The 22,926-nt window shown below is 39.6% G+C and overlaps 1 protein-coding gene across 1 annotated transcript in view; it reads left to right on the top strand.

Annotated features, from left to right (window-relative positions):
* The window catches only part of LOC124255454 (focadhesin-like), a 531,258-nt gene extending 508,333 nt beyond the window's left edge, over positions 1-22,925 (top strand). The window contains exons 18-40 of the mRNA XM_046689369.1: positions 2,392-2,536; positions 3,137-3,325; positions 5,398-5,530; positions 6,835-6,928; positions 9,098-9,186; positions 9,525-9,566; positions 10,104-10,329; positions 11,386-11,643; positions 12,529-12,599; positions 12,839-12,983; positions 13,313-13,432; positions 13,669-13,791; positions 14,262-14,339; positions 15,287-15,461; positions 15,864-15,944; positions 16,656-16,781; positions 16,917-17,032; positions 17,709-17,855; positions 18,457-18,656; positions 19,057-19,234; positions 20,139-20,375; positions 21,438-21,513; positions 21,989-22,925. Coding sequence (XP_046545325.1) covers positions 2,392-2,536; positions 3,137-3,325; positions 5,398-5,530; positions 6,835-6,928; positions 9,098-9,186; positions 9,525-9,566; positions 10,104-10,329; positions 11,386-11,643; positions 12,529-12,599; positions 12,839-12,983; positions 13,313-13,432; positions 13,669-13,791; positions 14,262-14,339; positions 15,287-15,461; positions 15,864-15,944; positions 16,656-16,781; positions 16,917-17,032; positions 17,709-17,855; positions 18,457-18,656; positions 19,057-19,234; positions 20,139-20,375; positions 21,438-21,513; positions 21,989-22,080 — 3,141 coding nt within the window. The 3' untranslated portion in view covers positions 22,081-22,925. The remainder of the gene's footprint in view (positions 1-2,391; positions 2,537-3,136; positions 3,326-5,397; positions 5,531-6,834; positions 6,929-9,097; positions 9,187-9,524; positions 9,567-10,103; positions 10,330-11,385; positions 11,644-12,528; positions 12,600-12,838; positions 12,984-13,312; positions 13,433-13,668; positions 13,792-14,261; positions 14,340-15,286; positions 15,462-15,863; positions 15,945-16,655; positions 16,782-16,916; positions 17,033-17,708; positions 17,856-18,456; positions 18,657-19,056; positions 19,235-20,138; positions 20,376-21,437; positions 21,514-21,988) is intronic.
* Position 22,926: the final 1 nt, after the last annotated feature.

Below are 22,926 nucleotides of genomic sequence, written 5' to 3'. Positions count from 1 at the left end.
TTTAATAAAAACTACTTTACCATTGCATATTTTACATACCGCGTTACTCTTACCAATAGTTCCATCTACCGTGAACTTTTTCAACCCAAAATGCTGCCTTACCAATGACTTTGCCCTAGTATTTGGCACCACAATAAATTGTTCATTGTTGGGGGTCACCATTTTACAACAAACGCATGGCTTCCAGTGTAAAAAAACGGAAATATCCGAAGATTTTCGAGTGTTACCAAGTTTCCGAATTCATGTCAAAATACCAGTTTTCGATCAACGTATCACAATGCATATCATTTTCATGTCTGAACCGGTATATACCGGTAAACCGGTTATGTTGTGCAGCCCTATTATTAACAGACCATTTTTCATGAAGTGAAGCATTTAACAACAAGTAAGCATGCAACCATGAGGCGAAGCTGACATGGAAAAGATTTTAATGATATCCATGGTTCTAGGTTCACACTCTCTTAATGACTCACTCAGGTACTCATTCACTCAGGTACTCACTCACTCACTCAGGTACTCACTCAGGTACTTACTCATGTACTCACTCAGGTACTCACTCACTCAGGTACTCACTCACTCACGTACTCACTCAGTAATCACTCACTCAGGTACTCATTCACTCAGGTACTCACTCACTCAATCAGGTACTCACTCAGGTACTCATTCACTCAGGTACTCACTCACTCACTCTCTCACTCACTCTGGTACTCACTCACTGACTCACTCACTTACTCAGGTACTCACTCACTCAGGTACTCACTCACTCAGGTACTCACTCACTCACTCAGGTACTCACTCACTCACTCACTCAGGTACTCACTCAGTCAGGTACTCACTCAGGTACTCACTCACTCACTCAGGTACTCACTCACCTCACTCAGGTACTCACTCACTCACTCAGGTACTCACTCAGGTTCTCACTCACTCAGGTACTCACTCACTCACGTACTCACTCACTCAGGTACTCACTCAGGTACTCACTCAGTCAGGTACTCACTCAGGTACTCACTCACTCACTCACAAACTCACTCACAAACTCACTCACTCACTCACTCACAAGAGTTATGTGGTAGCTCACCCATATGTGCTTGATGTATTTACCTGATAAAGTCAGTCAAACCAAAACAGGTACACATCATATTTGGACAGGAAAATTTATACGAAAGAGATTTGTAAAATTAAATTGTTTCTTGTTTGCACCTTGTATCTGTTAACTCACTCACTGACCCATGTACACACTCACTGTAATCACCAGACAGCCACAAGCACCAGTCATCTGGACACTGCTGTTCTCTGAAACCTGGCTTCAGCTGTTATTGTCAAATAAGATTAATAGCACTACAACGTTGCTACATCACGATGACATTTGTTTCACGGTACACTGATGTTTGATTTTGTGGAATACACCAAATAACCCTGTTTAAAGCCTACTCACTTTCCACGCCAGTCACACCAATTACAGATCGTCATTTCAAATACCAGCTAAAGAAATAACACCCCATCATGCACTGGTAAAAAATACTCTCCATTTCCACTGCTGAGTTGATAATGGACATGAAAACATATTCAGGCAGTTGTGTAATTACAGTTCAGGGGAGGAAGTTTTTCCTGAGATTGTTGGTCTGAGGATGTACACCTAGTGCTTTCAGTTTGTGCAATCCATGTCTTTGGTGGTGTTGATGAAAATAACATTGTGCTTTTGACTGACTGTCTGAGTTTAGTTTTACGCCGCTTTTAGCAATATTCCAGCAATATCACGGCACTCACACCAGAAATGGGCTTAACACATTGTGCCCATGTGGGGAATCGAACCAAACCCACTTGTGCTTTTGAGTTCATGTTACAGTTGGCCCTTTATTGTGTAATCGGCGGGCACTCATCACTCACTCACTCACTCTCACTCACTCACTCTCACTCACTCACTCACCACTCACTCACTCACTCACTCACTCACTCACTCACTCACTCACTCACTCACCTCCACCACTCACTCACCTCACTCACTCACTCACTCACTCACTCACTCACTCACTCACTCCACCTCACTCACTCACTCACCACTCACTCCTCACTCACTCACTCACTCACCTCCACTCACTCACTCACTCACTCACTCACTCACTCCTCCTCACTCTCACTCACTCACTCACTCACTCACTCACTCACTCACTCACCTCACCACTCACTCACTCACTCACTCCTCCACTCACTCACTCACTCACTCACTCACTCCACTCACTCACCCCACCCCACCCACCCACCCACCCACCCACCCACCCACCCACCCACCCACCCACCCACTGTTACCATACGACAGCCACAAGCATGACCTTGTCACTTACTATTGAACTTGAATCCAAAGTGTGATTACATCCATGCCCCTTGTTACAGGTAACGGAAGACCTCCGTGAGCAAGCAGCCCAGATAGCAGCACAGCAAGATGACCCTGACTTGACCATCGACCAGATCCTTACATTCATACCTGGCGTCTGCTACACACGTCTGCTCAAGACCCTCCATGCACAGGTTCTCGAAGGTATACCAACATTCACACTTTCAGTTTTCATCACAAATCTGGAAGGTTTGGTGATAATGTTAATTTCATCGTGTCCTCCCCCTGAATTTGTATTAATTGCATTTTCGAGATCTGTTTATGTTTGTAGCCTGTAGCCTGCCAAACTGGTAAACATCAATGACCTGCTTCACTTCTTGATTTCCTCCTACACCAGACTTGATCAACATGAAACACTGACCATAACCAAACTTACTTTCTCCTTCACTGATAAGTGTAATTTAACCTCCCTTTCTCATTCCCTTCAGGGTGATTGGGTAGCTTAGTGGTTAAAGTGTTCGCTCGTCACTCTGAAAACCCTGGTTCGATTCCCCACATGGGTACAATGTGTGAAGTCCATTTCTGGTGTTCCCGCTGTGTTATTGCTGGAATATTGCTAAAAGCAGCATAAGACTAAACTCACTCGCCTACTCACTCTCATTTTCTTCCTCCCATTCCTCCCTTCTTCCCCCTTCCTCCTGACCTCCTTCCCCGTCTCTCCGTCCTTCTTTTGACCTCTCACTCCAGTTGTTTCATTTTCAGGAGCATCATATGTTTTAAAGTTTGAATTTAATATATTTTCAGATTATGAAGTATTTTTATCATCCATGGTTGGCAAAGAGGTAGAAAGTCTTCCAAGAGGCATCTACCACTCATCGCTACGGCGACAAGGAGCTGCAGCCAATCAGGGGAAAGCAGTCAGCGGTATCCCAGGGTTCATCTTGTCTCAGTACGAGAAGACTAACCAGCCTGGACTTCGCCCCGGACTTGCATGTTAGTTTGGAGAAATATTAAATTATGTTTCTGACCATACAATTTGGCACAGTACAGTACATGTATCAAGCAGTGCATTAACATCATCCAGAAACACCATCCATAGTCAAAAGTACCACAGAAATATTACTGAGAAAACTTGTGTAAACCAAAAATCATTGCTCAGGAATTCTGTTACAGGCCATTAGGTTGATATGAGAGAATTTATAAAAAAAACATTTATTATAAACATTTATTTTCCATGCTGTTTAGATGTTACTTTTATGTATGTGGATCATTTCGTGTCAATACGTAGCCTAACGATACAACAATTGTATTGAATAATTCTGTCACTGCACAAAGTATTATCACACCCTAAACCATCAGGGAATCATTATAGCCTGGTTGTTAATATATCATTGCATCCCAGAACATGTTTATTGAGAAAAGGTGTTTATTGATAAAAATGGCATTTATGACAAATATTTACTGATAAAAAAGGGATTTACTGATATTAATGTTGTTTGCCCTCTAAAAAGGCATTTATTAACAAAAGGTGTCCATTGACAAACAGTGTTTGCTTACAAAAGGTTTTTACTAACAAGAAAGTGTATATTGACAGGTTTGTTTTTACGATGTCAGACAGAAAATTGCTCTATTATTACTATGTAGAAAGTCACATATGTTGAGGCAGCTTCTGGCCTTCCTCACCCTTTAACTAAAGACATGGACTTATTTTTAAAAGTGCTCCTCTTCAGTCCTGGATAATGAAAGCATCATTTGATGCAAAGATATACTCATGGCTAATGGTAGACATCAGAATGGAGACAACAATTTTCTTGTCTAACCCCAGAAATAATTTTTCTCCCATACTCATTTGGTACAAAATGACAGACCTGTAGGCCTCTACAAATTGAGATGCCCTGAAAAAACTGTGTGAAGCTCATAATAAGTGATCTGTCATGATCAAATATGTGCATCATGGCTAGATGACCTCATCATGGCAGGCGGAGGGGGGGTGCCATGTATAACAGCTTTATGTATTTGATATTCCTGACTGAATTAGTAGTGTCTAACGAGCAGACGTCTATATTACCAAGAGTACTTCAGGTCATTTGTTGTGAGGGTGTGACGGGAATGTTTGGACATATACTTCATCATATGACCTTCACCAAATGCAGGTCAGGGTAATGAGAGAACAAGAGTGAGTGAGTGAGTGAGTGAGTTTAGTTGTACGCCACACTCAGCAATATTTCATCTATATGGCGGCGGTCTGTAAATAATCGAAGTCTGGACCACTCAATCCAGTGATCAACAGCATGAGCATTGATCTGTGCAACTGGGAACCGATGACATGTGTCAACCAAGCCAGCGAGTCTGACCACCTGATCCCGTTAGTCGCCTCTTACGACAAGCATGGGTTACTGAAGATCAATTCTAACCCGGACCTTCACCTTTTTTGACAGAATGAGGTTTTAATATCTTTCATTGGACACTGAGATGAGATTGTTTTGACAAGGACCATGGACATTAAATGTTTTTGAATGTGACATTATAAATTAATATATTATTATATTTATGTGTACTCAAAACACACTCCCATCAGACAATACCCTTACCACTACTTAAGTACATGTTCTCCTCAGATACCTTTCTACATCCCAACCCCACAGCAGAATAGCCTTACACACACCATCAACCACCCATATAACCACCCCTAAATACCCATACCCAATTCCACACCCGTACCCCACAAGGAAATAGCCTCACACACAACCACTCCTAAATACCAGCATGTTTCCACATGCCTTCCCCACAAGGGAATATACTCACACACACTTTCACCCACCCATACACCTACCCCTAAATACCCACATACTAAAAAAATAATTAAAATAAAATACCTACAGCTAAAAAAAATTCAACACAACTCCTCAACACACTCCAACACACACTGGCATTTGTTGACTTCCTAGTGCACTGACTCTATATAAGTATAGTATGTCAGTAGCAGCACTTAGCAGCAGTAACCACCGGTGTCCACTACTCAGCACTGTCTGAGGCCCTCCGGTCAATGTTGGTTTTTCCTTCAGCTGGACTGCTGTTTTGCTACGATCCACCAGTAGAAGTTGGCCGAGATGGAAGACCAAGGCGTCATTACATCGTCTCACATGGCAAAAACTATCAGCAGATGTTCACCACCCTCCTGTCTGAGGTACAATCAGTGTATATATGTACTACTTCATGGTAGCAACATTAGTTGTTTTTTTGTCAATTATCCATCTGTTTTATTTTTTTTAAACCAGGGATATAATTATCGGATTATCACTTGATTGTCTGGTCCAAACTCAGTTTTTTACAGGCAGCCTTCAGATAGTTTGGATATTGCTGTGTAGGGAGTTAAACAACAAACAAATTTGATTATTTATAAATGGGTTGATGTAACATATGTTATATTTGGGATTACACTTTCTTAGTAAAGTACAGATTCAAGTACTTTTGTTGGGTTGAGTCCCATCCAGGATTCGATCCACACCCTCAGAGTCAGGCACCTAATCGCCAGCTCACAAAGTCAGCCACCTAACCTGCTCAGCCACCGCGACTTCCACCTGAGCGGGTTAGGTGTCTGACTTTGTGAGCTGGCGATTAGGTGCCTGCCTATTGTTACAATGTCAATTTCCACAAAACGATAAGTTCACCCAGAAATCTTTTTGGGAAAGAATTCAGTGTGAAAAAATAAAAAAATGTTATACAATAAATGATAACATTGTATTATAAAATTATCTTTGTTTACAAATTAATACAAATCACAACAAAGTAATTACAAAGGCATTACACAGTATTGTAGCAGTACAAAATTGTTTGATAGTACAATTATGAAATAAAATAGCAAGAAAATCAGTAATGTAACAGTGTTAAACTTCCAGAACAGCACAGGCTGTGTATCCAGGATAAAGATAATGCTCTTCACACAATCGCTGTTTAATGGGAGATGATAGAGGCGTACACTTGCCCCTTATATATTTACAATACCTTCAACAATTTTCCATGCTCTCCTGGACTATTTTCTGCTGTTCTAGAAGTTTACACTTCACTCTAAAAGAATCTAATATATATATAATAACTTCCACACCACTGCTTACATTAACAAGTATTACTTTCCTGAAAACTAATTATTGTTAGAGCACTTCTTCTGAATCTTAGTAGAAACAATGTAATTAAATGTGAACATTCTTTTGAAATACTGTACACTACCTGAGAACAGTATTCGTACTGCAACATGTCATCATTTAGTTGCGTCTTGACTTTCAAAACTGAATAGGTCACTTTTTGTAATTTAAACTTTTAATCCAGACGAACCAAATTACTTCTTTTACCATTTAGGCAGATCTGCAAGAGAGTAAAAAAAGTGGTCTGTCCAAAAAAGATCTTGTGTTCCTCATGTCAACATGTATGTATGCACCACTGAGCAGGAAACAACCTGGATATTAGGCGCTATACCAATAAATTGTCATTCATTCATACGTCAGGTGCCCGGTGCAGCCGTCGGAGTGGCACCGCTGTATGCTGATGCCCCAAGCGTGGACGTCATTTGTGGACAGACTTTTCACAGCCATGTTGGAGGTAGCCCTTTAGTTATTGGACAGTGAATTAACCTTTGATTTTGTTTTGAATATTTTATAGTACATAATGATTTTTGTTAACTGACTGATAAATTACGGTGGAATTGAGAAAGGGGCACCAAAAAGAGTACAGGAGAGGATGAGTGTTTTGTTGGGACTCACAAATGTCTTAAAGTATATTTATTGCAAATTCCTGAAAACCTGCTGATTAAGCAATATTCACTCACTCATCCCAATTCCAGTTGTATACTGCATAAATCATGGGTTGTCTAGACTTTTTGAGCTCAGAAATCACAACAGGCAAGTACTACTGGGAGCCATATGTGGATGCATACTGGTTTATGAAAATATTGTTCATCCAGAGGGTGTAAATGTGAATAGGACCATTTGTATGAACTTGGTGACTCCATACCTGTCAACTCTCACGCATTTGGCATGAGTCTCACGCTTTATTGACAAATGTCACACTCTCACGCCTCCAAATAATCTCACACATATCTGGTAGCCAAAAATAATTTCAAAATTAGTACGCATTTTCGTTCGTTTTTGCGTAAAGTTGAACATTGAAAGAACGCCTGAATGAACGAAGTACTAAAACGATGTTTATGCGAATGATTCGGCTTATTATTATTTATTAGCATGCATCTTTGAGTGTCAAAATAATGCCACCAGAAGGCTCCAAATGCTCCTGAAAATCACTAAACTTCATTTTCGGGGGCGAGGGGCTTCGCCCCCAACAAACCCCCCACCAGGGCATCGCCCTCGACATGACCCCGGCTGGACCCCGGCTTATTTTTTTCAGTCTCACTCCAAACGATCTTTAGGGGTTGACAGCTCTGTGACTCTGAGTAACGAACATCCACAACATTGAGTCCTGATGGACTGACAGCTAGGTTTTCACTGTAGACATATAAATTTGTCATAGATAAGATAAGTAGGATTCATTTCAACTGTAATTATCAAGGCCCATATATTCTGTTTCAAGTAATGAAATTTAGTTTTGAACACATTACTAAAGTCCTGTCGGAAATAGAATAAAACTGTTTTTAGGCTGTTACTCTGTATCCCTAAAATTGACACAATTGCAAATAGCATATGTTGAAATAATCCACATCGGCCTAACTGGGCATTCAGTGGAATGCGTAATAGGATATCCAGAAAAGCACGTTTACTCGTAAAATCGGGCAAAACTTAGAAAATATAGGAATAGCTGCTGAAAACAATAGATCAGACTATAGATGGCAGACTATAGGTCGCTCAGCCAGGTATGATGACGGACCGTCGACTCACCTGGCATGAAATGCATGTGCTGCCTACAGGCACAAGGGGTCATCTCAATGATATTTTATGCTTTTTCATGTGTGTTGAAAGTGTCTCATCTATTGATTAACATCTTACGTGCCTTTCTTTCATAAAGTTTATGTTGAGATATGTACAAGAGGATGATACCCATACCCATAGAAAAGCTTAAATCAGCCTTCGTATTAAATGTCTCAAAATATATAAGTGGCATGACCACCTGAAGATAGACAGGACTGGATATTATTTGTAATTGTTATGACATGCCGTTTTCTTCCACAGTTTAATTCCCCTAAAGGATTATCTTATCTCTATCCCCCAGCCTGACCCCAACCACCGTCTTTGACACCCGTCCTGGTTTTGCTTTTGTGACGACCCCTCTTACCTGTTTCCTTTTATAGTGATAGTGAGACTCCGTGGTAGCTACATCCTTTATAGTTTCAGTATTAAAGTTATTATTTTGTATGTCAGCTATCATTTATAATGAAGCTAAGTTTAATTTCAAAATGGGAATTTAAAAAGTGTCCTTTGTAACACAATATTATCGCACACTAATTTGCATAAAGCCATGGTCTGTTCCAAATAAGTCGCTTTGGAATTAGAAAACCCCCGCATTGCTCATTTCTGCACTAATCTCTCCTCAGTAAAGTCCTTTTTCTACATTTTCTATCTCCCTACCATTGAGACTGTAGTTAGGCCAAACTTTGTTTAACAGATATTTCATACTTTCACATGTTAACTACTTAAACTGTAGATATAAATGCGAAAAAACATATTTTTTTCTATTTCCGACAGTACTTTAGGATATTGGTCAATGGGAGATAACTCTTGTTATCCCTTCACCAATCCCTTCCAATGAATATTCTTGCAGGCCAAGAAAGCTGATGTAGAATTGGAAATAAAGAGAGGAGACATTGAACCCGGTGATGCCAAGCTAGCCCAGGACACTGCATGGCTTTGGTAAGTTTGATCTGTTTTCTCAAAAAAAGGTTGGCATGAGGTCTTGGTTGTGTGGTCAATGATTTGAACCCTTTTCTGACATTCCTTTTATAGTAAACTAAAATATTGTTGACAAGAGATAAATGTATTTGATATATAAACACAAGCTCTTGCAATTCAGTAATTCCTCTTTCTTTGGTCAAAATTGAAATTGGATTGGTCGTGAATAATATAAATCTCTAGAGAGTTATATCTTTGCAGATACATAGTTACTATGGATTTAAACAAATTTTCCTGAACAAATATTTCATAAGCACTGATATTTCATAATCACTGTCAGCCTGTTCTGTATGTCCCAGGGTTAGAGATGCTATTGCCGACCTCATAAAGACAGCATCCAGGTATGTAAGATACTTGACTTGTTTCACTTGTCTGAGTGTCTGTCAGTGGACGCTTAATATCCTTTATACTTTTGATTTTGGCATTGTGAAAAATATATTAAAGATTTTTTCAAAATTTCTAGTTTGTTGTTGTTTTAAAATACTGTTACAAATACTCAAAACAGCAAAAAATCTTTTTGAAAGCTAGAGTGGTTTTCAATATACTTGAAATAACAAGAAAATTATCAAAGTTATAAAAATAATATGAAAGTAACAAGAAAACTATCGAAATTGAAACAAAAAATCAACTGAAAAAAATTATCAATGCTACAAAATAAGCTGCATGCGGTTTTCATACAAAACAATTAGCTGAAAAGTAAAATACAAAAAATGGGAGCTACACATTGTATTTTTTTGTTCTATGCCCAAGCTAAATGGATTGTCAATTATCATGGAAAATGTTTGACAAGAGTAATTGAAAGTACCGGATTGTGATTATATCATTCAGTTTCTTCTCATAGAACAAACTGCATTAATGACTGCTCCCTGATTCCACAGAGGCAACCCCACTGGTCAAGGCAACTCAGTTCTTGCTCTGGCTGGTCTGGCCGTGGCTGCATCACGACATGCTACTGGTCTGGACGAGGAGTCACTGAAAGCTGCTGAAGACACATGTCAACACCTCAGTCATTCTCATTGGTTGACAGTTGCCATGGATACCATCATGTGTTTGATGGAGGTCTCCTTCAAGCCAAAAGGGAAGATACTCGGCCTCTGTCAGCAGGTGCTCTTTTTTTATAAAAAATTGTGTTTTTTTCTATGACTGGTTTTAGATAGTATTAAGAAATAATCAGAATGAATAAAAAGGTTTTACACTGCTTGTAGCAATATTAAAAAAATATCATGGTGGTGGACACCAGAAATGGGTTTCCCTCATTGTACCCATGTGGGGAATTGTACCCAGGTCTTTGTGTGATGAGTAAATGCCTTAACCAGTTGTTTACCACACCACCCCAATAATCGGAGAAACAGTTTACAGGTGAACAGTACAACCATATAAGGATTCCAGCGTACATACGGGATCGGGTGGTCAGGCTTGCTGACTTGGTTGACAAAAGTCATCAGTTCCCAATTACGCAGATCGATGCTCATGCTATTGATCACTGGATTGTCTGGTCCAGACTCAATTATTTACAGACCGCCGCCATATAGCTGGAATATTGCTGAGTGCGTCGTAAACTAAACTCACTCACTCACTCCAGTGTCCAATGGAAGCTACTGCACTTTACTTGACTTGTAGGAGCTCGTTAAACAACCAGTATACTCTTACTGAAGAACTTCTTTCTATCATGCAGTTAGTCTTGCTTGGGTGTTATTACAGTCATGTTGTTGTAGAAAATGGGGTTTAAGTGTAAAAAAACATGCAGGAATTTGAATCATTATGGGTTATTTCAACTTTACCAAGTAGATTACCAGGAAGTCAAACAATTTTCTACATTGTAGTCTTTGATAACTTCTTATCATTTCAAATGTTTAGTGTTCAGACTGAGTGATTCAGAAAACTGTGCTTATATGAATCTCTGGATGGTAAGGCAGAGACAGGATACAGGTGGCCTTCATATAGCCGAGATATTGCTGTGTGGCATGAAACTATGAAACCTTGAACAGTGTCTTGTCCTTAAACTGTTGTGAGACTACACGGAGAACACAAATGTAATTAGTACGGATCAGTGAATGTGTTTGATTGGACTCAAGACACTCTGAAGGTGACTGTCGAGTGTGGCACATTTGGAACAAGTGCACAAGGAAAGTAACATTGTCTATGTATTGTTACTTGCAGAGAACGGCTGGTGACAAGCTCCCTGCCAGTCTTCTGGCCAGGTCCTCTGCCTGTGTGGCCCTGTCACAGCTTGTGCCTATCTTCATCACTAGGGATTCAGATAGAATCTACCAGGTTATTTCCATGGCAACAGACAGATTACCAGGGCAACCAGCATGTGAGGAATCACCAGTTCTTCAGTTCCACTATGGCCTGGGACTGGGAATGTTCTTGAGCAGATTGTTTGAAGAACACATTTCTGATGTCGGTGGAGCCAAGGTGAGAAAACTGGTGATTCAATGGTCATATGTTTGTGTTAAGCAGTTTGGTGTCTACAACTGTTTGTCACTGTCGTGATATAGATAATAGTAGATCTTGCAGCTGAAACAACAATCTCATGAGGATTATGGCCCCATTCCACAAAGCCATGTTAGAGCTAAGATAACTTAATTCTGTGTCAAAGTATTGGAGGTACAATGACCTTAAGCAGCACAATGATTGCTTTTGGATCTTTGGCTCCAGTATGAGAATCATGGGAAAAGTATCTTAAAGAATCTACATTCAATGTTGCACATTAGATGCTGATCTGTGTAAATAACATAAACATTTGAACATGTGACTCTTCCTTTAAGGATAAAACATGGATTCCTTGTAAGAATGTTTAACAGCTACGTTTTAGCTATTCTTCAAGGGAATAATTTGGGAATCATAAAGACACTTTTTTATTCACCTGAGGAAGGGGCTAGAAGTAGCTCTGCAAATGTTACAAAGAGTAAAAGTTATATCCCATAAAAGAAGTGTAATCAGGTTCTTCCTACTTATAAATGGCTACCCACAAAGAATCTACATTCATTGCACATTAGATGCAAATCTGTATAAATAACATAAATATTTGAATATGTGACTCTTCCTTTAAGGACAAGAACATAGATTCCTTGTAACAATGTTAAACAGCTACTTCTTGGCCATTCATCTGGTGAATCATTTGGGAGTCATAGATATGCGTTTGTATTCAACTAAAGAAGGACGTAGAAGTAGCTCTGCAAATGTTACAAGAGTAAAAGTTATTAACCGTAAAGAAGCATAATCATGTTCTTTGGAATTATAATGACTACCCACATGAAAGACTTGAACATACATTTGTGCTTGCTGTACTTGACACAGGGCATGAATGAAATATGGAAGACCATGGATGTGTTGGAGAACTGTTGTTTGTCCCAGGACTTGGAAAACAGGTGAGATAATCAAACATCGTTTGGAAGCATCACTGAAATGCAGGGTAAGTGGAGTTGTAGAGATAGCGTGGAAGCGTCTTTAAAAGGCAAAATTGGAGACACATTCTCTTTGCAAAGAAAATTTTGAGTATGCCTTTTTTTTACAAAATTGTCTTTAAGGGGACACATCCACAAATTATGAGCACAATGAAAACAAGATTCCTGGTCTATCTGAAAATGTCTTGTGCTGTCTGTTGTAGATCAGGGTGTATGCTGGGTGTGGGTCTTGCTGTGAGTGGACTGTGCGAGGACGGCAAGACAGAGTCGAGGGCCCACGTGTCGGCAGTGCATGACAAGCTGGTGATGTTGATGGAAACAACTCCACCCACAGACTCCTCGTATCAGGTGACGTTAGAGCTGATACACATAAAACATTTGTTAATGGCACTTTGACGGAATCAGGAATGGTTTGTCAAAAACCTGTACCTGAAATAAAGGGAGGGTCATGAAAAAAATGGCACTTTGGTAATGGTAGAGATGAGCCATTTTGCTGTCAACATATTGTTATTTTCTTTTGTATAAAAGTATCCTGTAATTTAGAGTCAAGGAGTTTCATAAAAAAGTACCATCAAAAGGGGAGAATAATATAGTTTTTGTTGCACTCATGGCTCAAATTCTAGTCTGCTCCTTTGATGTGGCATGATTTGGGGTTGCTGACAGTGTTTTTATTGCAGGCCCTCTGTGTAGCAGTCTCCTGCATCAGTGGCCGAGCATTCTCTGTCAACATCCTCCAGATTGAAAGGGTTGGTGCCTTGGTGGACAGTCTCACTCAAGCACATACACAGAACCCAGAGGTAAATGGCAACAAGTTTATATTTAACATTGTCAATATGAATACGAGTTATACATGGTCTGGCTACCCAATATATCTAAAGATAATGGAGTGTTGTGATATACACAATACATATACTCTGAATAAGTTCCTCAACCGTTATAACCAATGTTATCTTCAGGTAACAAAGTTTTATGGTACAATAGTCTATATACTCTGGATGATTTCGTCTATAGTAACAACCAATACTGTCTGCAGGTAACAGGTGTTTGTCTGGCGCTTGGAGCCTTGTGTTACAACCTCAACAAGGTGGGACATCCAACTATTGGTCAGCTTCGGACAAAGCTGGTTCATGATTGGCTTAAAGGTCTGGCATCAGAGGTATGGTGAAGTGTTCATTTTCTGCTTACTGATGGCTTTTTGTCAGTGTTTGGAGACAGTTGTGGATGTTGGAATTGTTTTATGTTGTATTTTTCATGACTTTGGTGCATGGCTGAATTCTTATCAATCAATCGAGGTTTCAGCTCATAGTTACATACACATAATCCATGATTCATCATCACTAAGTATCTCTGTCAGTTCTAAGAGTTTCATATGCTGGCATTAAATATTGTAGATAACAAGGTTATGAAACCATTTGTATGACAACTTTGAAGACAGAAGCATAATTTAAACACAAGATTAATGTATGTTTTGAGGACACATATATTACTTAGTGTGATGAAAAAAAAACTGTCATGAACAATGATAGAGTATATGTTAGTTCCAGATTTTATTGTTTAGAATTTGACATTTGAACCATCAATCACATTCTGTTTGACCAATGATGGTTGAGCTTCTGTTGTGTTCAGGAAACTCCACCAAGACAGAAGGTGTCCACACTGAATGGTTTGATGGCTCTGATTGGCTCAGAGAGGACATTGGTATCAGTAAGTATATTCAAAGTATATAAGTCAAACAGTCCTACTGATTCTTATCTAAAGTATCAAATAGCACAGCTGCATCTCATCTGTTTGACACTTTTGACAGATTGAAAGGTTTACAAAAAAGATTTGCCTGCTATTCAAATTGCATTTGATCAATCTTTCTATATTGATGCCAGAAGCATGAAACTCTGTCTTCACATCTTTCATTAAGGTTCTGTGTTTCATCACCAAAAGAAATTAAATTGTGGCTTTTCCAGGGCAGTAAGTTGGACATTGGTTCAAATAATGTTGTGGTTTCTTTCAGAAACATGACGCAAAAAACCTTTCTGAATTCTCCTTGTGAAACTTTTAATGGTCTAGACACAAAGAATTTAACATCCAAGTTTAAATTATATTTTCCTATTTCAGTTATTAGTCATAGTGTAGCAGAGTGTGGAGTCATCCCACAGATGACATTCTTACCTTGTGTGCTTGATGACGGGGTAAACCTCTTTGGTCATATGGACAAGGCGTCAGATCAGAAGGGCCATGGTTCGAATCTCTGCACAGGACACGGAAATGTTATAGCCGCTACATTGGTGCCCAACGTGGTCTGAGCATGTCCATATCAAATTTGAGCAAAGTAATTCTCAGTACCCAACTATACCGCCCAGGTCATGCTTTCTTTTGACGGGGAGGATGTAGAGTCATCCCACGTCTGACTTTGGATCAGAAGGTCTGGACATGGAAATGTTATGGATGCTACAATAGTCGTTCAAATTCAGTATGTTATTACAGTATAAGATATACTGTGATCATGTCACTCTCTTATCTGAGAACCATCAATGTTAGAAATGGGTCAGTTGAACAAAGAAGCTGTCCAAGGTGTCTTAACTCCCAGGTTACGTCCATTTCCTCATAGATTGACCAGCATGGACAATCGTGGTGTTCATATCAACTGTCATACACAGGTTCAGGGCAGTGGGGCATCTCTCCTTGGCAGCGATGTTGATGCAGATAGTGTAATCAAGATGGCCACTTCGGTTGTTGCCAATTCCAGTGACCTTGGAATTCAGAGTAACAGTGCCTGGATGCTTGGACATCTATATTTATCAGCATGTGCCATCACAGAGACCCGAGCCAGTGGTACGTTTTCACACAAACACACACTGACACACACTAGCCATCAGACAGTTACATGCTGGTGTGTAGTGACTGTTGGTTATGTGAGTATTTGTAGTTTGTTACTTCCATTACATATTTGGCATATCTATTCCTCCTTTGACTCTATTCTTTGTCTTCGTTTATCAGTAACATCTGGTATGATTCCTAATACTTTTGGTCTGTACAGAAAAGGAAAACAAGTTGGGTTTTTTTCAATTTGCAGAGACCATGTAATACATTCTATTATATGGTCTCAGCAATAAGTAAAAAGAAACTAATTTTACAGATGTTCAAAATAGATTAATGAATGGATATTTGTGTGAGCTGCTTGTAACGATTGACAACAGTACTGAATTGTGTCCACCTTGAATGTGTTTCTAACAGTTCCTCCAAGCTATGGTTACCTACCTGAGAGCAGCATCCTGCGAGCGATGGTGGATCTCCTCATTGAGGCTGGGAAGAGAGGTAATCATCCTTGCCGTCCTGATAACTTATTTTATAATATCAGTTATAATATCAGTATGTTCTGGTTTCAAGGTAGAATAAATTCAATGCCTTGAATAAAATGTGTTCTAAATGGAACTGGCTAGAGCATAACTTTCAAGATATGTTATTGTTCAAGTACAAATTCAAATTTATATTGCATGATCCCTTAAATTCATTATCATCTGAACTCAAAGTTTAAGAATAAAATTAATCTAACAGTAAATAAATTTCCTCATTACAAAGAGACAGTTGCTAACATTTTTCCTTATCCTGACTCATGAGGTGAGCAATAAGCATGAGTCAGGATAAGTATAAAATATCAATTTTATTCAGAAAATTACATATTTTTCCTTATCCTGACTCATGCTTATTGCTCACCTCATGAGTCAGGATAAGTATAAAATATCATTTTTATTCAGAAAATTACATTTTCATTCTAAAAACTCGCTGGATTATGAGAATTTAATGTCATGACCTGTGCTTCAGAGAAGTAAGCCTGAAGTAATGCAGGTGTCAGATGTATATGATTTTGGTGAGGACTCATGAACATGGGGATGGTGCTGACTAACATAGGGATGTAATCATGGAAGACCTAGGGTACAAACCAGAGATGCCAACAGGATGCTGCAATGGTGCCTTGGAAGACTGGAGCATGCATACCTCCTCTACTTATGTGTAATGTAATTGCAGGACCTGAGGTGATCCCACCAGAGTATGTCAAGGTTGCTTTGACTGCCATTCAGGAAGATGTCAAACAAGTGCTGCCACCTGTAAACTGGGCAGGAGTTCTCTCCCCTTTCATGAGAGTCAACTTTGGTATGTAAAATGTGTTTCACAAAACAATAGGGAAACATTTGTCTATTTTGATTTTTTTTCCATATTAATATAGTCGTTTTCTCATTTTTGGAATGAATACATGTATGCTCACTCTAATAAGTGCGTTTTGTTCAGGTACAAGTGTGAGATGTCTGTGCTTCAAGATGGCTGTCTCCCAGAGTCTGTCTGCTCCAACAGCAGCCATGTTCATCTCATCATGGCTTACACCACCACTGTTCAACTCTCTAGACGTAGGTATCCTTGTCACATAGAGACATTATAATCACTGATATTTGGCAGCCTTCATGGTGTTTAGTAACCAGTGTATGATGTGTAAAGTCATCTGTCAGTTTTTTATTTCTATAGTCACCAGTATATTATCTCAGTAGTCAGTCCAGGAGGTAGCCTAATGGTTAAAGTGACTACTTGTCACACTGAAGACCTAGGTTCAAATCCCCACATGGGTACAACATGTGAAGCCCATTTCTGGTGTCCCTCGCTGTGATATTGCTGGCATAAAACAACGAAAAACCATACTCACCCACTTGAATATAATGTCTATATTCACCAGTATATAATCTCTCAGCAGTATATAATCTCTGTAGTCACCACTATATAATTTCTACAGTATATTATCTCTATATTCAGGGGCGGTGGGGTAGCCTGGTGGTTAAGGCGTTTGCTCGTCATGCCGAAGACCCGGGTTCGATCCCCCACATGGGTACAATGTGTGAAGCCCATTTCTGGTGTCCCCTGCCACGACATTGCTGGAATATTGCTAAAAGCGGCATAAAGCTAAACCGACTCTCTATCTCTATATTCACCAGTATGTATATAGTCTCTGCGGTATATGATCTCTACAGTGTATAAAATTAGTCGTCACCAGTGTATAATCTCTATATTCACCAATATACATGTCTATAACAGGCGGAGTGCAAACAGTTCCTGTACCAGTCCCTACCCTACCTCATCAAGTCGGTGGGTCCTGCGATACTCCAGACGTTCCTGGAACGTGGATGTATGGAACCCTTCACTGACATCAACATCCCCATGTGCATCTGTGTACTCCGCGGGGCTTGAACCTGGCCTTGCAGGTCCAGGATCCACCTGAATCTGTTACTAGGATCCTCTACTTGGCCACCCAGGTCATCTACAAGGCTGTTCCCCCTACACTGCAGGTATGTATATGTTTACATGACCAGGAAAGTAATGTCACTGGTATGTAGTATCCTAACTTAGTGGAGTTGTGTTTGCATTGTTTTGCAAAGTGAGTCATGTCTTGTGATCTACATCACTACAATTCACTGGAGTTGCATGACATGATCAGATGAAAATTGGTTCAAATCCAGATAATTGGTTTGTCACCTTGGGCTTTCCTCCACTGAAATACTGCTCAAAGTGATTTTCAATTCACTCAGTCATTTTGCTTGCTTGAAACAGTAGTATTGTGTCTGAAGTTTTGAACAACTGTTGACTATCTTTACTTTCAATTTGGCTGGTTTTGTTAGTTGCAATGTAAATAAGTATGTTATGAGTAATTGTCTTAGAACAATAACCCTTCTTCCCTTTCACAAGAAGAATGTAGTACATCATTTTGAGTACTTTTAAAGGTTTTGTCTAACTTTAAGAATACAGCGTTCCTATGTTGTCTGTCAATGACTTGTTTTGTCACCAGGTGGGGCTGTACTGCCAAATGTCTGAGTGTTTGTCCAACCTTCTGGATGAGATCCTGGATGAAGTAACACTAGAGGATTTCAATGAGAAGCAGACATTTGTGAAAGGCACTTTCGTCAGATGCTACCTGATTGCAAATGGCCGTCAACCTGTAGCATTGCTAAACAGCTGTATCGATGCCATCATTCACAGTCAACACTCGTAAGTGCAGCCTTTCATAGAATTTCTTGAACACATCCTTTCTTGCTGGATGTTTTCTGAACAAGAGAAGCTGTGGATCATGATTAGTTTTAATGATCTCATTAAAACCAGATCTCACGACCCCAAAAGGAAAGATCTGAGGGTGTACCAGTAAGGGATGAGATGACTGCTTGATTGACCCTTTTTATGATCCATGGTTTGTTATACATGTTAGTGTGTGTGTGTGTGCGTGTGTGTGCGAGCGCATGTGTGTACATGCATGTGCGAATGGGTGGGTGTGTGTGTTTGTATGGATGGGTGTGCATGTGAGAGAGAGTGCGTTGTCCTGTCCATATCACCATATGTGGTTCATGTCACTCGTGTCTTGTCATGTCATGTCACCGCGTGTGTTTTCATCCAGGGAGAAGACGCTGTTGCTGCATCTGCTGGCAAACTGCTTCCACCAGATGGCAGGCTGTTCAACTGACTACACCAGTCCCGTCAACCGCACACAGTGGCTTCTGGAACTACTTGGTCATGTTCGCAACATCGCTGTTGGCAACACAACCTTGCCAGATGAGGCACCTCCACGCATAGAGGTCAGATCCATCGATACAACTAGATATCCCTAATTTGACATTTTTCTACAAGCAATTTCAGTTCTCTGACATGTGTGGCAGTGTTAAACATTGGGAGTGCAGGAAGTCATAGGACAAAGATCAGTTGCATTAGTCCCTGATCTGGGGGAATCTTTTGTAAATTAGTTACACTCCATCAATTCATTCACATACCAAGTCAGTCTGATGTAAAAGATTCATCTTGGTATGTATGGACAGAATGGAGGATGTCAGGACTCATGAAGTTCAGGAAAAAACAGATAAACTACAGTCATCCCTCGCCATAACGGGGTCTTGGGGTCTTGGGTCTTACCCACGCAATTACGCGGTGTGTTGCATCACAGCAAACATTGTAAGTACTCGGCTGATGGCGTGTCTTTATGATAAAGTTATTATGATGTTTCGCTGTTCATCTATTATTATTGAAAAAAAAACCCTGCATGTTTTAAGCATCTGAAAAACCATGGATATGTACGATAAACACTGTTAATTGCAATCCGCACTGAATTTCACTAGTTTACAACGTGATTAACCAGAGCTCAACAGCGGATTTGTTGATGTGCTATTTTCGATGACGTGAATATGTGTGAATATGTGCAACGTATTTATGGGAGCCACAGATTACCCCGAGGTTTAACCGAATCCGCGGTATCGCGAAGAGCGTTATTTGCGAGGGATGACTGTATAATCAGTAGTATATTTGTCACAACTTGTTCATAATTAATAAGGTAACTAGTTGCACAGATGCCAGATTTCCTGCATGCTCAACCTCTTTGTTACTTGGAGATGTATTCTGTATCTGTGTATTTCATCCTGTTTGTTGGACATCAGTGTAATGTGCAAAGTCATCATCGCTATACTTGACCTTGTTGAACTGTTTGTCCAGGTCATGCAGTGTGCTGTGGAGGTGGTTGCCAGGGCAATGTGTCTGTGGACAAACTCTGCAGCAGGAGCAATCTCTGGTGTGGAGCTATCACTTTTCAAACCGACCACTGGAGATGAAGCACCAAGGCGAGACAGCTGGGTGGCTGACTATGCAAACATGTTGCCCGACTGTCTTGATTTCTTGCCTGGATGCATACCTAGGTTGGAGCGAGAGCCTTGGGATCAAATTATGTCCAAGGTATATAATTTGACCTTATAATATCGGGACATAGATGAGTGTATTATACCTAAATACATTAAAAGATGGTACTTGTTGTTACCCTGCCTGGAACTTGGGACTAAGGGTATAAAACAAGGATTGGCTTACTCTAAGTCATTATACTGTGTCTCAGTAGGGCAGTCTAGTCTGTCTCGAAGTCCTTGAACCCATATTATTTTCCATACAGCCTAGCCCTCCCTGCAATGCTTAGTAAAAGCCCTAAATGAAGCAAATCTAGATTTCCCCAAGTTCTGAATCTCTGGCCTCCTTTTCAGTTTAAATGGGTTTATTTGTTACACCAAAATTCAGAGGCTATGCATACAGTCTATTGGGCATTCTTGCAGCATGTAATCCAAGAAGGCTAGCACTATGAAACAGGCGTTTCTAACATAGTACAGATAAACGCACATGCACACACAAAACATCAATCTTTCAGTGCAATATCCTTGTCAGACCCATTTCTTGTCACCTTACTTCATCTGTATGCTGACTGAAACTATCCAATACTGCTGATACAACTATCAGCGGCTATTTATTCATTCTGGATCCATCTAATATTTTGTTTAATAAAAGATCACAAAAATAGAAATATTGGTGTAAAAAGTGAATTCTCTTTATATATTTCCCATCAAATGTTTAGACTCGCTAGTGTTAATATAGCCACTTACTTCAGGCAACTATTTTAAACTAAATTTGCAAAATATTCAATAAATGATAAAACTCAGTGAAAATTGACCAATTCTTAACAAAACCTTTCACAAAAACGCAGCTGTTCACATGCATGATATTTGTACATGCTTTTCAGCAATTTGATGCATGATCCTCATGCAATTCATCTGCATATGGTTTGCAGTTGGTTCCCTCAAGTTAGTGGAGATATCAATCTTCGATGGAACCATATATATATACATAACATGTAGTGAGTGTTTTCAGTGAGTCTAAACTTTTGACCGGGAGTATAGTTTTTCAGTATGGAGACTCTGTGTTTTGATATGTTTTTCATGTGACTTACTGACAATGAATAATATATCCAACCTTCAGGCAATTGACTGGTTGCTGACACTGTCTGAGCGTTCTACAGAAGTTGTCTCCCCTGTCACCAGTAAACAAACCCGAGGTCAGTACTGTGTTTAGTTGGTTAAGATCGTATCGCGACAAATAACTTCAAAATTGTTGATGAAGCAATATTCAATTGAAAACAAGTAAAGTTTCTTATAGCCATTATTTTACTACCTCAAATTTCACAAAATATCTTAAATGTTTTGAAGCAGACCCTTCCTTCATTACAAGCGATTTTTGTAGTGACTCTAACAAATATCTTCTCATTCATGTTCAATTTGTGTCTCACGGCAAAACTAAATACTTTCATGTGTTATTAAACTAAAGGAGATGTAAGTGTTATTTACTTTCACCTAGGGCAATATTCGATAACATGATTAGGACACTATGAATAAGTTTCAAATGACATGGGGAATCAAACCTGGGTCTTCAGGATGAGCCAGCACTTGACCCTCAAGGCTACTCCCATCCAATGTTCCCCTCTACTTGGCCCATTTCATCCTTTATAAAAACTGAGTAACCTCCCATTTCAGAGTCGCTGTACATGTTACGACACTGCAAGGACTTCAGGAAGGCAGTGGTGTGGTCCCGAGTGTTCAACTCTGACGTCACTGCTAGTGGCTGATGGACATTAGTACTGCTGGATAACGCCTGGAACACTGTTGATGAGCTACACATCCTGTAGTCTCTAGGCAGACTGACTCAGTTATAACTCCAACTCATAACTTCAGCTGAACAACAACTGATAATGATTATTCTTTACAAAATTACAATATATGGATCAAACTTTTCACTGCACCTTTCCAATAACAAAGAAGCCATTATCCAAATCTGAAAAGAAGCCATTAAATGAGTGTAAAGTTATTGGTTGAAGAAATTTGACATGGGACTTTTTCCCCGGTTCAAGAGGGGTTATTGGTGATAATATTCTTGATCAACTGAAAATATAAACGTAAAACTTTGCAATGCACCTCTCCAATAGAAATTGAGAGTGATCCCAAAATTTGAAAATAATGCATTCAATTGTGTTGAAGTTATTTGATGAACAAAGCTAAAATGTCCAATCCCATGCTGGTATGTCGGATGCCAAGCAATTCAGCAGTATTCTGGATGCCAGGGTGCAGTATGTGGGATGACATGGAATGTTTATCTGGTACATCAATGATATATTCGACTATTTGAGTGTTGAAATATATTTTTAATCTTGAAAATATGTACAAATCAAATTAAGTATTCAGCCGTAAGCTTACGAGCATGCACAGTAAAACTATGTTGAAATTCCTTTCAAAAGTTTTCAAATTTGAAGCCAAGAAAAAATTACATGGTATGCTAGATTTGTTGGGAAGGCTTGGCGCTCTGAACAGTGTTCCAAAACGTCTTCCAGACAACTACTTCAATGCTTCTTATATCGCTACAATGGCAAGCTTCATTCCACACTGCACCAGTTGAGAATTAACAACATAAAACTGAG

The sequence above is a fragment of the Haliotis rubra genome, unplaced genomic scaffold (assembly GCF_003918875.1).
Source record: "Haliotis rubra isolate DU_JTF1 unplaced genomic scaffold, ASM391887v1 Scf60, whole genome shotgun sequence".
NCBI lineage: Eukaryota > Metazoa > Mollusca > Gastropoda > Lepetellida > Haliotidae > Haliotis > Haliotis rubra.
This window is presented reverse-complemented; position numbering and strand designations above follow the sequence as displayed.